Raw genomic sequence first — 12,655 nt, forward strand, 5'->3', positions numbered from 1 at the left:
TTTGTCCTATGTCAACACAAATACGTGCAATTCTGTGTATTTAATACATCAAGTAATGTGGATTTACAGCGTCTAACATATACATAGCCTACGACCTTAAAATTGTTTCTTTATCAAAGATGGTGTTTTCATGCATCGAGGCTAGGTCGGGTTAGGCCAGGTCAGGTCAACCAATAGGCGTCCTGCCGGCTGTCCACAGTAAGGTGGCACCACTACGGACAGTCCCGTAATATGTTACATAGGCACCAAAACGATCTCCTTAATGTTCAAATGTTTGCTAAATTCGAAATCGGCTCCAAAAATACCCTAGAAACATGCACGGCTCTCGCGAGATTAAGCGGTAGGTTTTGCACTTTTACATTTCCGGTTATACAGTGGAATCCGCTTCATAAATCCACCTTGGTGACAAAGTGTTTTGGATTTATTAAGCGGTGGCTTTATTAACCGGTGTCAGCTATTTTCATTAAAAAAGCATGTATCACACCTGCACGTTTCGTTCCCTACGCATAACAAGCGTATGGCTAAGATTTCTCATTGCCTTGCTTATTACCTACAATGAAAGTGACCAGGGGCTCCGCCACTGGTCATGGGGTCCCGGGGGTCCGGACCCCAAATAATTTGACGTTCGTAATGCAGCCTAATGTATAAAGGCAGGTTTTAGGGTTGGACAATGGACATGCCCCCGAACCTGCGACCGTAGAGACCGTAGTGCGGGGGCATGTCCCCCTGAAAGTGACCAGCACACACTGCAAAGCTGGCGCAGCGATTAAGTCAACATATCCATCCACGACCTCTCCCCGTCATACTTGCTATGCCAACGAGCATGCAGGCAGTCGAGGGTCCCTGCTTTGCGGGAACATTTTTTTTCTAAAATGCACAGTAATTGCGCTCTTGATAGCCCTGAACTCCTTCTGTTTTTAGAATTCCCAGTTCTTAAGGAGCGGGTAGGATGCCACATTTTGAATGGAGAAACGTTACTGCGGACTTGAGAACTTCCAAGTGGCTTTATTAACCCTATTCCTGGCGGGGGGGGCCTCAGGAGCCCCCCCCCCTGAGGTTTTTTAGTTATATCTCCCAAACGCGTTGAGCTAGGAAGCTCAAATTTTCTGACTTTTCCTAAAAGGCTTCTACGCAACATGTCTGAAAATTTTGAGTTGATCTGACCTCAGGTCAGGTCACCAGAGGCGGTTTGGTGACGCTACCTCAGAAAAGTTTGCAATCACGCCAGAGCTAGAGTTTTTGACCGATCAATTTCTTCTCTTCAGGGTTTAGTTAGGGTACCAGTATGTGCAATTTGTATATCTCGGAATTTTGATATCGGTGACCTAAGGTCAGGTCAATTTCGCGACCTCCCCATTATAAGTCAGTGGGGGAAAAATCAACTCCCTGTTTTTACCACTAAAACGGGTCGGAATGGCCCCATATACCATACATGACTTCATATACGATCAACCTTCACTACCTTGAGGTCTGTTTTGCTGTTGGGCAGCTGTGAGGTCATGTGACGTCATCAAAGGTCACCAAAGGTTTTTGGCCAATAACTCCGTACAGGAACAAGATACAGACGCGTGGATGGTCTCATTGTGTTCAGCTCGTCAAGACGCATCGAATGATATACATGATGACCTCGAGGTCACGTGACCTGAGGTCAACCTTTGACCTTGACCTTTCGAGGTCAACATATATATCATTCGATGCGTATTGACGAGAGGATCACGATGATGCCCTTAGTTTGTTCCTATCTTGACTAATTCGAAAGTTATTCGAGAAAAACTCTCTCCATATCTAGTGCCGCCATTTTGACTTTTTCGACCCCTGTGACGTCATCTTTGACCTGACCTGAAAATGACCTCAGTAAAAATTGTAGATCTTCGCCGTGCGTATCCGATGCCGTTTACCGCTTGTCGCTATCTTGCTTCGTTCTCGAGATCTCAGGGGGGGCCGAATCGGCCCCCCCCCCCCGCCAGTTTCTTGTCCCGGCGGAGCCCGCCAGGAATAGGGTTAAGCGGAGTACGTGGATTTATTAAGCGGATTTGTTAACTATAGGCATTTATGGGGAAAATCCGTGAACAGCTCAAGCGGCCACAATAGGCGGCTGGATTTATTATCCGTTGATTTATTAAGCAGATTCCACTGTATCTCAGAAACTAATCGATCTACGATGAAGCCATTTTACAAGATCATGGCCGGCTTGTGAACCAACAAGCCGATCGCATCTTCAACACTTCAAAGCTTAAGACGACGAAGATATAGCCTGAAGTACACTAAAGTTTTTAGGTGCAAAACCTACCGCTAAAACCCGCGAGACCTGTACAGCTCGAAAAGCTAGCCAAGGTCATTTAACTCAATGGCCTTGACCTGACCTTCACGTGAACTTGAAGCCTACCATAATGCATGCGGGACAAACATCATTTCACGTGTTGGGACATTCACAACCACAAAAAAAAACAGAAACGCACGAATAACGTTCTCCGACACAAAGCAATTCGCCATTCCAGTCTAACATGGTCTCGAGAAACAAGTCAGTGGTTAAAGGTCATTCGGGTCAGGGTTTTGAAATTCTAAAGGTAGCTGTAAAGTTGATCAGCTCGAGGGTACTAAACGTTCGTTGCGATCGGCCGCTTTTTGCGCAAGTTTTTTTGCGAAAAACCGAGGGCCGGGGTCCGTTCGTCCCCCTACCAGTGCCAGGGTTAAGAGCAGTGGCGTAGACAGGGGGTAGGGGCCATGGCTACCCCTTTCCGCCCATCTGCCCAGATGACGCACCAAGTAGCGCCAACTAGGCTGATGCTGTTTTACAGAGGGAACATGAATTAAAAAGTGAAGTGCAAACAGGGATCGAACTTAACATCTCTTTGAGGGTGTCTAGACACCCCAATGTTCTCCAGGGCACCCCCAAATAGGATCTGAGCCAGTGGCGGCGGAACACCTTCAATTAAAGGGAGGCACTGCTGACTTTTGGTTCCATTCTTTCCATGCAACGCCCATAAGGCTAATGTTAAAATGTCAAAATCAAAGGGGGTTCGGTGCCCTGGTGCCCCCGCCGTTCCGCCGCCTATGACCTGAGCCCCCTAATGTTGAGGGGCGCCCCTTCGGAAACCAGAATATTCCGAGCCCCGAGGGTCGATTGCGCCCCTGAAGAGCCGCTGGCACCCACCTGAATGGAAACTACAGTCGCCTCATTTAAGGATGTTGGCGCCCCTCTAGAGCACTCGGCGCCCCTCTGAAAATCACAGTCGCCCCAACCAACTCCATCCAAGATCGATGCCTCCCCTTCTCCCCTGAAACTACTGGCGCCCCTCTAAAGCACCCGCATCCTTCTCAAGATCACAGTAGCCCTCTCCGAGATCAATAGCGCCCTCAAAATTCACTGGCGCCCCCTTGAGCCTAAAGCCGTCCAACTTGAGACTACAGTCGCCCCATTCAAGCCCATTGGTGCCCCTCCAGGACGTCCGGCGCCCTTCTGAAGATCACAGTCGTCCCCATCCGAGGTCGCAGGGCTAAGAGGGTATAATAGAAAACGAGCGAGGCTCTGTAGTTCTCCAGCAGCACTGCGCGGGCCAACCATGGTCTATGATCGCGATCATCATGAAAGATCAGCCTCGGAAAGTGATAGTCAGCTCCAACCTGCAATTTCCTGAAGCGACATTTGGTATAATCAACTAATAATACGGGCCCCTGCGAGCTATGCAATTAAAAAAAAAGAAGATAGTATGCGAGAGCGGGTTGAGTTGTAGTGTAAACTCCTGGACTTTGCTCTCCTTGTTCTAGCCCTCAGCACGCATTTGAGAGGCTATTCCAGCCCAAGTTATTTTGGATCCGTGAATGTATTTAGCTCTGCAGTCTAGATGTCACGGATTTCCAGCTGCTCACATGGAGAGTGTATGGGGACTATTGCGGTATTTGAACTTCGGCCAGAAATGAGCCAATTGTGTGCGGACTTGATCGCGCTCTCAGCTAGGTCAGTGACCATAAACAGTGAAACTCCTGTAAACATTCCCAGGAAACTGGCGACATTTGCCAGAAAATCTGACAAAGGCACTGCTAGAGACTCCTGACTCAGCTCCTCGGTGAAGTCGAAGGTTAGGAGGACATACGCGAAGCAGGGATTCCAGCCGCTGTTTCTACGTTGCTCCAATTTCTCAGGACGTTTTTCAGTGAGAGCAAATTGGCTGTGAGTACAGGCTTCTGGGCATCCACAGCTTGCTTCATCAATGTGAAATACGTCTTCAGGGAGATACTGGAAGGCTTCTGTCGGCAAAGAGATGGATAGCAATGGCGGCGGCGGTGGCGGCGGCGGCGGCGGCGGTGGCGGCGGTGGTGATGGTGGTGGTGTTGGTGGTGGTGGTGGTGGTGGTGTTGGTGGCGGCGGCGGCGGTGGCGGCGGCGGTGTTGGTGGCGGTGGTGTTGGTGGAAGTGTTGGTGGTGGTGGTGTTGGTGGCGGCGGTGGTGGTGGTGGTGTTGGTGGCGGCGGTGGCAGTGGTGGTGCTGGCGGCGGCGGCGGCGGCGGCGCTGATAAAAGCCGATTCGAGCTCGGTTGGTAGAACAGAGCGTCATCTTTTGAGGCAGGTCTGATTTCGGATCGTGCACTTTCCTCCCCAGCATTTCCAGAAGAACTAGGACTATCAATAGCGGAGGAGTTGGACGACGACAACAGATAGTCACGACCCAAGCGAGTACGATTGAGATCGCCTGCGCAGACGTTACTCATACTGAATCCTAAGACCGAGCTAGACAGTTGCATGTCCACCACACGAGTACAGAGCGGCACGTGCTCCATGAACCCACCGACATCGGGCAGGAACGTCTTCGCACCGACCATGTGTGGCATCCTGCAGCCTGCACGTGCCACGGGTCGCCTCCACTGGCACTCCTTCAGACACTGGGTCCGCGAGTAGCCGGGACGGGACGAGCACGGCCTCCGACGCACGCTGACTTGCTCGGTCCGCCGTGCCGAGATCGAGTAGTGGACGCGTTCGCCCGAGAACAGCGGCACGCTCTCTGTGACCGGGACCCAGTCCGGCAGGTCTCCGACGTTCGGGACGTCGTCGCCATGAACAAAAAGCCGATAGGAAGGCCTCAAATCTCGAAGCTGCTTATTTCCAAAGAAAGGTGACTCCCGAAGCCTGATTGTCAGAGCCCGTCGTCGCTGACTAACAAGGTTCATGCGCTCATCCGGCGTGAAGGTGTAACAACGCTTGTACATCCAATAATCGCCCTTCATATCCAGCCCATCTTCCCGGTAAAATCTCTCACTCCATGTCCCGGGTCCGTGGGTATCAGAAAAGGGATGCCCGCGGTTGTTGAAGTCCACCTGACGATCCTCACCGACCAGCTCCAGGGTGACCCCTTCCATGAACTCTGTGATGTTGACGGAGCCGTTCGCTAGTCGCTGCAGGGACGGCCCCAGGTACCTCTTCAGCACCGTCACGTCAGCGCAGACGGTGAGGCGAGGAAATGACGCCGGACTGCGCCACGAAGACGTCACGAGTCGCTGCAAGTTGAAGAGCATGAACTGCTGGAAGATGAGGCCCACCAGAGTCGCGAGCAGCACCAGCCTGAGGAGCAGCTGCAGCTTCGACAGAGCCATGGCTGGGCATCTGATGTCGGCACGGGAGCCGCAGTCAGCAGCTAATGACCAGCCTTCAGGTTACAGCACTCAGCAGCCAGCTATCAGCAGCTAGAGGCCAGACTGACTACCGGGACCCATCTGGTTCTTGGCGGTCCACCTTCAGTAGTTGGTGTTTGGAGGTTTTCTGTCTGTGCGACTTGGCCACCAGTGCTTATTAAGGGCCGCTACCTGGCTGGCAGTGCCATGCAGGTTACAATAGCAGTTCGATATGAAGTCCAGGACCCCCGTCCCGACTGCCTCTGTGTCGCCGTAGAATGCGTTGCCACATTAATGATCCAGCATTAGCAACATACTCCCGCGGCTGGGCAGACGTCAGACGCTCGATTGAGCAGCGGACGGTAACCATTAAATGTTACAGTGCGGCTTTTCCGCAACCCAGTCGCCACAAGAAATAGCGACACAGGTACCCATCAGTCACCTGGGCTGGGCAGCTGTGCGGAAATGGGACTCCCTGGTGACATTTTCCTTAAAGCCGGCGTCTTCCCGGTGAGGAGCAAACACCGCTAGAATCGACCTGGTGGCGGTGTTGACCACTGACGTAGTTCACTGAGGAGCTGCTGAAAGCACGAAGAGGGAGCGCAGCAACATGAAATGTTTGGTTGTTGCGTTGAACCCCCGTCTTGAGCTCGCGCTCTGTTGGAGGACGGGAGGGATGTTTGAATCCCTTGCTTGCGCAATGTGCATACCGTTATCCATACACCTTTGACCTCTTATGCAATTTAGATCACCTCCATGCCAACTTTGTAAATACAAAGTTCTCTCTCTCTCTCTCTCTCTCTCTCTCTCTCTCTCTCTCTCTCTCTCTCTCTCTCTCTCTCTCTCTCTCTCTCTCTCTCTCTCTCTTTCTCTCTCTCTTTCGCTCTCTCTCTCTTTCTCTCTCTCTTTCTTTCTCCCTCCCTCTCTCTCTCTCTCTCTCTCTCTCTCTCTCTCTCTCTCTCTCTCTCTCTCTCTCTCTCTCTCTTATCCCTCGCCCCGTTGGGGGGCCGATATGCCCCCTGTGGCTTTTCCTGAATAGCAAGAAAATGGCGGTACGCAGCGCCGCCAAATTTTCAATACTTTCCCGAGCATCAAATTGACACCTTCAGACAAAATTTCAAGTCTTAGTTCACCTTAGGTCAGGAGTTGTTAACGTTAAACTGAGTTCATATTTAAGCAAAAATGATAAAAAACATGATATCTTGAAACGCTCACAAAAGTTACAGTTTACAAGCAATTTCAAAGATGTTTAAGTCGTATATACATATATATATATATATATATATATATATATATATATATATATATATATATATATATATATATATATATATATATATATATATATATATATATATATATATATATATATATATATATGATGTATGTTACAGGCAAAGTGAAAACTCGGGCATTTTGCAAACTGCCTGACCCTACACTACCAGGCATTTTGCAAATTGCCTGAAATTATTTTTCCAGGCATTTTGCAAAATGCATGACATCAAACTCACACCAGCGACGATGTATAGGTATTAGGTAAGCATCATTTGTAACTGCCTCTTACAAAAGTTAACCGCTGTCAATACGCACCAAGTGAGAAGACACTGCGTTCTCCGGGTAGCGCCGCCGAGTTCAGGTCACTGAGCCTCAGCGGCCGTCGGGTGCCGAGCACCGGGCGTGGTTTCATTGGTAAACATGCGCTCGGACCTCGGTACAATGATTTGCACTGTTTCTAAAAGCTCTTGGTGGCTTTTTGAAAATACTATGGGTGGATATTGATAAGAAAAGAATGCTCTTATGATTTGCGAAAATTTGATTGTTACACGTTTACATTATCAAGCGTCTAGGCAGAATACTATGTAGACATCGCAGCTTTTATACACACGGCTACAACTCGGTATATATGTTACGAAAGGTACGGAGACGGTGGCTCAAGTCCATTGGCAGTGGTGGCTCCATCTCGACGGAATTGACGCAAGACGTAGGTATACAGAGTGTCACGAAATTGATGCGCGGTTGGCACGGTCTGTTATGTTCATAGGTGGCGGAACCGGAACGGGGAGGGGGGGGGGCACCGAGGCACCGTGTCCTCCTTGATTTTGGCATTTTAACATGAGCCCTATGGGCGTTGCATGGAAAAAATAGGACCAAAAGTCGGCAGTGTTCCCCCTTAATTCGCGCCCCGCTAAGGGGGGGGGGGGCGGGCAGAGTCTGCCCCTCTCCTCCCGTTTTTCGCCAATAACTTCTACACGTGTTATGCCAGCAACGTCAAACTTTCAGTACCTTATCATACATCAATTTAACACGTTTCCTGAAACTTTGAGCGAAATCGCTCGGAAATTTTTTGAGAAAATGATGTTTAAGTGACGTCATGTCCGCCATTGTCGCCTAAAAAACGGCAAAATTTCAAACACCGCTTACGTCTTCATTTTTAAAGGAATCAAGACGTACCTAAAACGGTTATACGTGATTCTACCTTGTCTATCAAATGGCTATCTCGTTTTTTGAAAATTTTGGATTTTGCCCCAAACTTAAAAAATGACTTTTTTTGGGACAATATAATAAAATCCAAAAATTTGAGTATATCGAAAAAACGGAATATTTTTCAAAGAAGTGGTCTATGTGCACCTACATACCAATTTTTAGAAGAATGGGTTAAAAAATGTGGGAGTTATTCAAAATCTTATGACGTTACGGCACACATTTTTCTTCAATGCTTTTTTGGAAGTTCTAGACCTCATACGGAGACAAAAATAACACCATTCGATTTGCCGTGAAAAACTGCATCAGATAGACACCTTTTTAGGTCTTAACAACCAACTTCAAAATTTGATCTCACTTGACCTGACCTTGACCTGACCGCGACCTGAAACTCATCCAGATGTGGTCAATATCACTTATTGAGTGTGCCTATTAAATAATTCTACGAATAAAATGGCCCATAAAACATGTGTCACACATGGCCTTAACTATATTTCGTTTTTGGTTACCTGACCTGACCTTGACCTTGACCTTTGCATGATATTGTATGCAACAAATATTGTCTTGGTAGCCTAATAACACGTTTTGGGCAATCAGTCTCAGTCCATCTTCGGCAACTACGGTGCAAGGCCGATACTGTAGAAACTTGCATTGTGTACCCTTGACCTGACCTTGACCTGACATCTGACCTACTTTAGCAAAACAAATTGGCTCTGAAGATCCGCCTTGTTGAGAGCTTTCGAGTGCCGTTTTCCCCGTCTTTCTACGACCATCCGTTCGGAAGTTAGGTGCTATTTTTATTGGGGTGCAATGTCAAATTTCGTACAAGGTCATTTATTAAAAAAGTACAATGTCATTTATTCCGGCTTTTTCAAAAAGTCAAAAACTGTTTGAAAGAAACATATAAATAGAAAATTCATATTTGTGTATATGTTACAGGCAAAGTGAAAACTCGGGCATTTTGCAAAATGCCTAGGCAATTTGCAAAATGCCTGACCGGCCAGGCATTTTGCAAAATGCCCAGGCAGTTTGCAAACTGCCTGACCCACCAGGCATTTTGCAAACTGCCTGAAATATTTTCCCAGGCATTTTGCAAAATGCCTGGCATCAAACTCGCACTAGCGACGATGTATAGGTAAGCATCATTTGTAACTGCCGCTTACAAAAGTTCATTGCTGTCAATGCGCACCAAGCTAGGGGACACTGCGTTCTCCGGGTAGCGCAGCCGAGTTCAGGTCACTGAGCCCTATCGGCCGTCGGGTGACGAGCACCGGGCGTGGTTTCGTGGGTAAACATGCGCTCGGTACAATGATTGTACTGTTTCTAAGAGCTCTTGGTGGCTTTTTAAAAAATACTATGGGTGGATATTGATCAGAAAAGAATACTCTTCCAATTTGCGAAAATTTGATTGTTACACGTTTACGTACATTATCAATCGTCTCTGCCGGAACAGTTGCCTACGAGGGCAGAATACTGGACATCGCAGCTTTTATACACACGGCTACAACTCCGTATACCTATACGAAAGGTACGGAGACGGTGGCTCATGTCCATTCAGCGTTGGCTCCATCTCGACAGAATTGACGCAAGACGTAGGTATTCAGAGTGTCACGAACTCGATACGCGGTTGACGCGGTCTTGTCCCTCCATGCCCCTCCTGAGTGCTGAATGGATGTAATTTGAACGGGTCCGGCACCAGGGCATCTAAATCGGCCATCCCCCGGTATCTGAAGATTTTACCATGAAGCTGAAGCCTCTCAACATCAGGCTGCAACCCTGACTTATCGTCATCCATTAGTGGTGCAGCTAGATTTCGACAAAACCCACCAAATCTGGACTATTCAGAACTAGAGATTCAGACTTTTTAATGATGAGGCCGTGAGGCGATATTAGCCGTTTTCACGACGGCCATCTGGTACACATTTGGTTAACATCTGGTGCAGATTAAGTGCATATTTGGTCAAATGAGGTTCAGTGTGTCTCTTAGTAGCTATCAGCTAGGGTTGTAGGTACTAATTGCTTAGATGCCTCCTTTGTCATATTATCAGAGAGCATCATCGGTTAAAACACTGAAATAAATTCATAAAATAAATATATTTGCTGTAAAAGAGATTAGGTGCAGATTTGGTCAAATTAGGTGCACTCGCCGGATAGCCCGTCGTGAAAACGGCTATTAGAGCTCTTCTTAGTCACTAACCGTCCCGACAAGCAGTTCTGGGCCAACAGCAGCTCAGAGGCGCTGCACCGTCGAGACGGTGAAGCACTCACTGGGCACTGGGGATTCTCGTTTGGGGCATGATGGGCTACAGAGGCCTATTTGAGCTTCACCAGGTGCCGCGGGGACAGACCATGTGGCCGCTGATAACTTGTCAGCGAGGTGCTGGAGAACACTAACGCAACTACGATGCAATACATTTCGGGACACAAGCACATCTCGCAACAATTTCGTGACACCCTGTATTCGTGACCGTGGAATGTGTCAGATGTGCCCACAACACATGTGAAATGTGTTGTGGGGTCAGTCACAATGGAACGTTTATGATCAACGCCTGTAGTCAACAAAAACGGTGGAATATATGAAAACCCACTCCCAGGCATTTTGCAAAATGCCTGGCGGGTCAGGCATTTTGTAAAATGCCTAGGCAGTTTGCAAAATGCCTGGTGAGCCAGGCAGTTTGCAAACTGCCTGGGCATTTTGCAAAATGCCTGGCCGGTCAGGCATTTTGCAAATTGCCTAGGCATTTTGCAAAATGCCCGAGTTTTCACTTTGCCTGTAACATATATATATATAAATATTTTTGGAATTTTCATAATTTGAGGATCCGAGATAGCAGTTTGATAGCGCAGACTACTCTGAGTCCTCTCATGCAAAGAAATTGGATCTAGCTTAAAAACTGAAATCTTGAGAGCGAATGCCGTTGTTCAATGCTTTGCGTCGAAATAAGCCGAACATGACGTCACTCTGACGTCATTTCCGGCCGACCATGATAGCTACGCAGTTCAGATTTTGACACAAGGTGTCAAATTAATGCAACCTAAGGTACTGAGGCGTTGATACGTTGAGTGATTTAGAAGGTATTGCAAAAAAACGAGAGGGGGCTATGTATAGCCCCCATCCCTCCCCCTCCCCCCAGTGGGGCATGGGTTGATGAATCCTGAACTCAAAGGTCTAAGGAATTTTCGTTATCCTCGTGTGGTATATTCCATTTACCCCGAGTGAGGTTTCTATACACGGCTTTTATAAACCGGTCTGTGTGGTATCTTCCGAACATCTGAAACACATTTGTGGCAATAGAGGAAAACCCTAACGGTTAACCGTGTGGCCTACCGTTCTTACTCAATGAACTTGTTACCTACCCTGACCTTGCTCTGAGTATGGATGGGCGAGGCTCGCCAAATGCCGACTGACCAGTCGTGACCGGTATATAAGACCGGCTGACCGGTGCAGTGGACATCATTCAACTACTGCAGCTCGCAGAATACACATCCTCAAATCAACCAAACATGAAGATGGTGAGTAGCAAGGGCTTATTTACGTAAGAAAACGATATCTAGAGCAAAGTGCTAATAGATATGCAAAAACATACTTTCATGCCATCGAAAACGTAGCTCCTCTAAAAAAGTACTTTTAAATGTTTGCTTACTCACCTTAATCATTCTTGTTTTTCTTTTTTCAGCTGGTGATCGCCGCTGTCCTGGCCGTTGCTGCCGCCGACAAGCTGCCGACGCTCCCCACCTACTCTGCCCCTGCCCCGAGGGCCTACTCTGCCCCGGTCCCGCCGTCCTACTCTGCCCCTGCTCCCCCGCAGTACGGACAGAAGGTCCCCCAGATCCTCTCTCAGCAGTTTGACCTCAGCGACGACCAGTCCTACGTTGCAAGGTGAGTACGCATAAATGTTATGTTGTCGACTCATGCTTACTCGTAGAAATGCTTACCTAATTGCTAAGTTTATGTATGCTAGCTTCGAGTTGCCTTGTTTTATCATGAATTCAAGTTTCATGGTTAAAAAGTTTTTTCCTTGTACGAATCCCCCTATATAAATATATTGTAAGCTTCTACATCTAATTAATGTTCTTTCCCTCAGCTACCAGACGGAGAACGGCATCTCTGCCTCCGACTCTGGCCGGCTCGTGGCTGGCTACGGCGGCGAGCCCAGCTACGCTCGTGAGGGACAGTACAGCTACACCGACGACTACGGCAACACCTACACCGTCACGTACACGGCCGACGCCAACGGCTTCCAGCCGCAGGGTGCCCATTTCCCGACGCCCGTGCCCACCGACTACCGAGTACCCGACCCCGCAGGTGCCGGTGACCCAGGCCAGCTACCAGGCGGCCCCCGCCCCCAGCTACCAGGCGGCCCCCGTCCAGCCCCAGCCCCAGTACCAGGCCTACCAGCCCAGCTACCAGTGATTTAGTTGATCGTATTTATTAAATTTTCTTCACCATGCGTTGCACGCTCAGAGAATTTACGCTTACGAGTCCATGTATCTGTTGTGATATTGTTGTAACTGGTGCTTCATGTTTGGATGTTTGTCCCATGTCCACACAATACATGTGAATCGCAA

General features: G+C 48.4%; 1 protein-coding gene across 1 annotated transcript; it reads left to right on the forward strand.

Annotated features, from left to right (window-relative positions):
* Window positions 1-11,500: 11,500 nt before the first annotated feature.
* Window positions 11,501-12,655, forward strand: LOC122378309 (cuticle protein CP14.6-like). The gene is made up of 3 exons (XM_043359244.1): window positions 11,501-11,599; window positions 11,764-11,966; window positions 12,172-12,655. The coding sequence occupies exons 1-3, from the start codon at window positions 11,591-11,593 to the stop codon at window positions 12,503-12,505; spliced, it is 546 nt and encodes a 181-aa protein (XP_043215179.1). The 5' UTR covers window positions 11,501-11,590; the 3' UTR covers window positions 12,506-12,655.

The sequence above is a fragment of the Amphibalanus amphitrite genome, unplaced genomic scaffold (assembly GCF_019059575.1).
Source record: "Amphibalanus amphitrite isolate SeventyFive unplaced genomic scaffold, NRLGWU_Aamphi_draft 000007F_arrow, whole genome shotgun sequence".
Taxonomy (NCBI): Eukaryota; Metazoa; Arthropoda; class Thecostraca; order Balanomorpha; family Balanidae; genus Amphibalanus; species Amphibalanus amphitrite.

Excerpts from the sequence above, each read along its gene's own strand:
- LOC122378309 (XM_043359244.1), top strand. Across the intron at positions 11,967-12,171 it reads GACCAGTCCTACGTTGCAAG|CTACCAGACGGAGAACGGCA; the intron begins GTGAGTACGCAT and ends TCTTTCCCTCAG.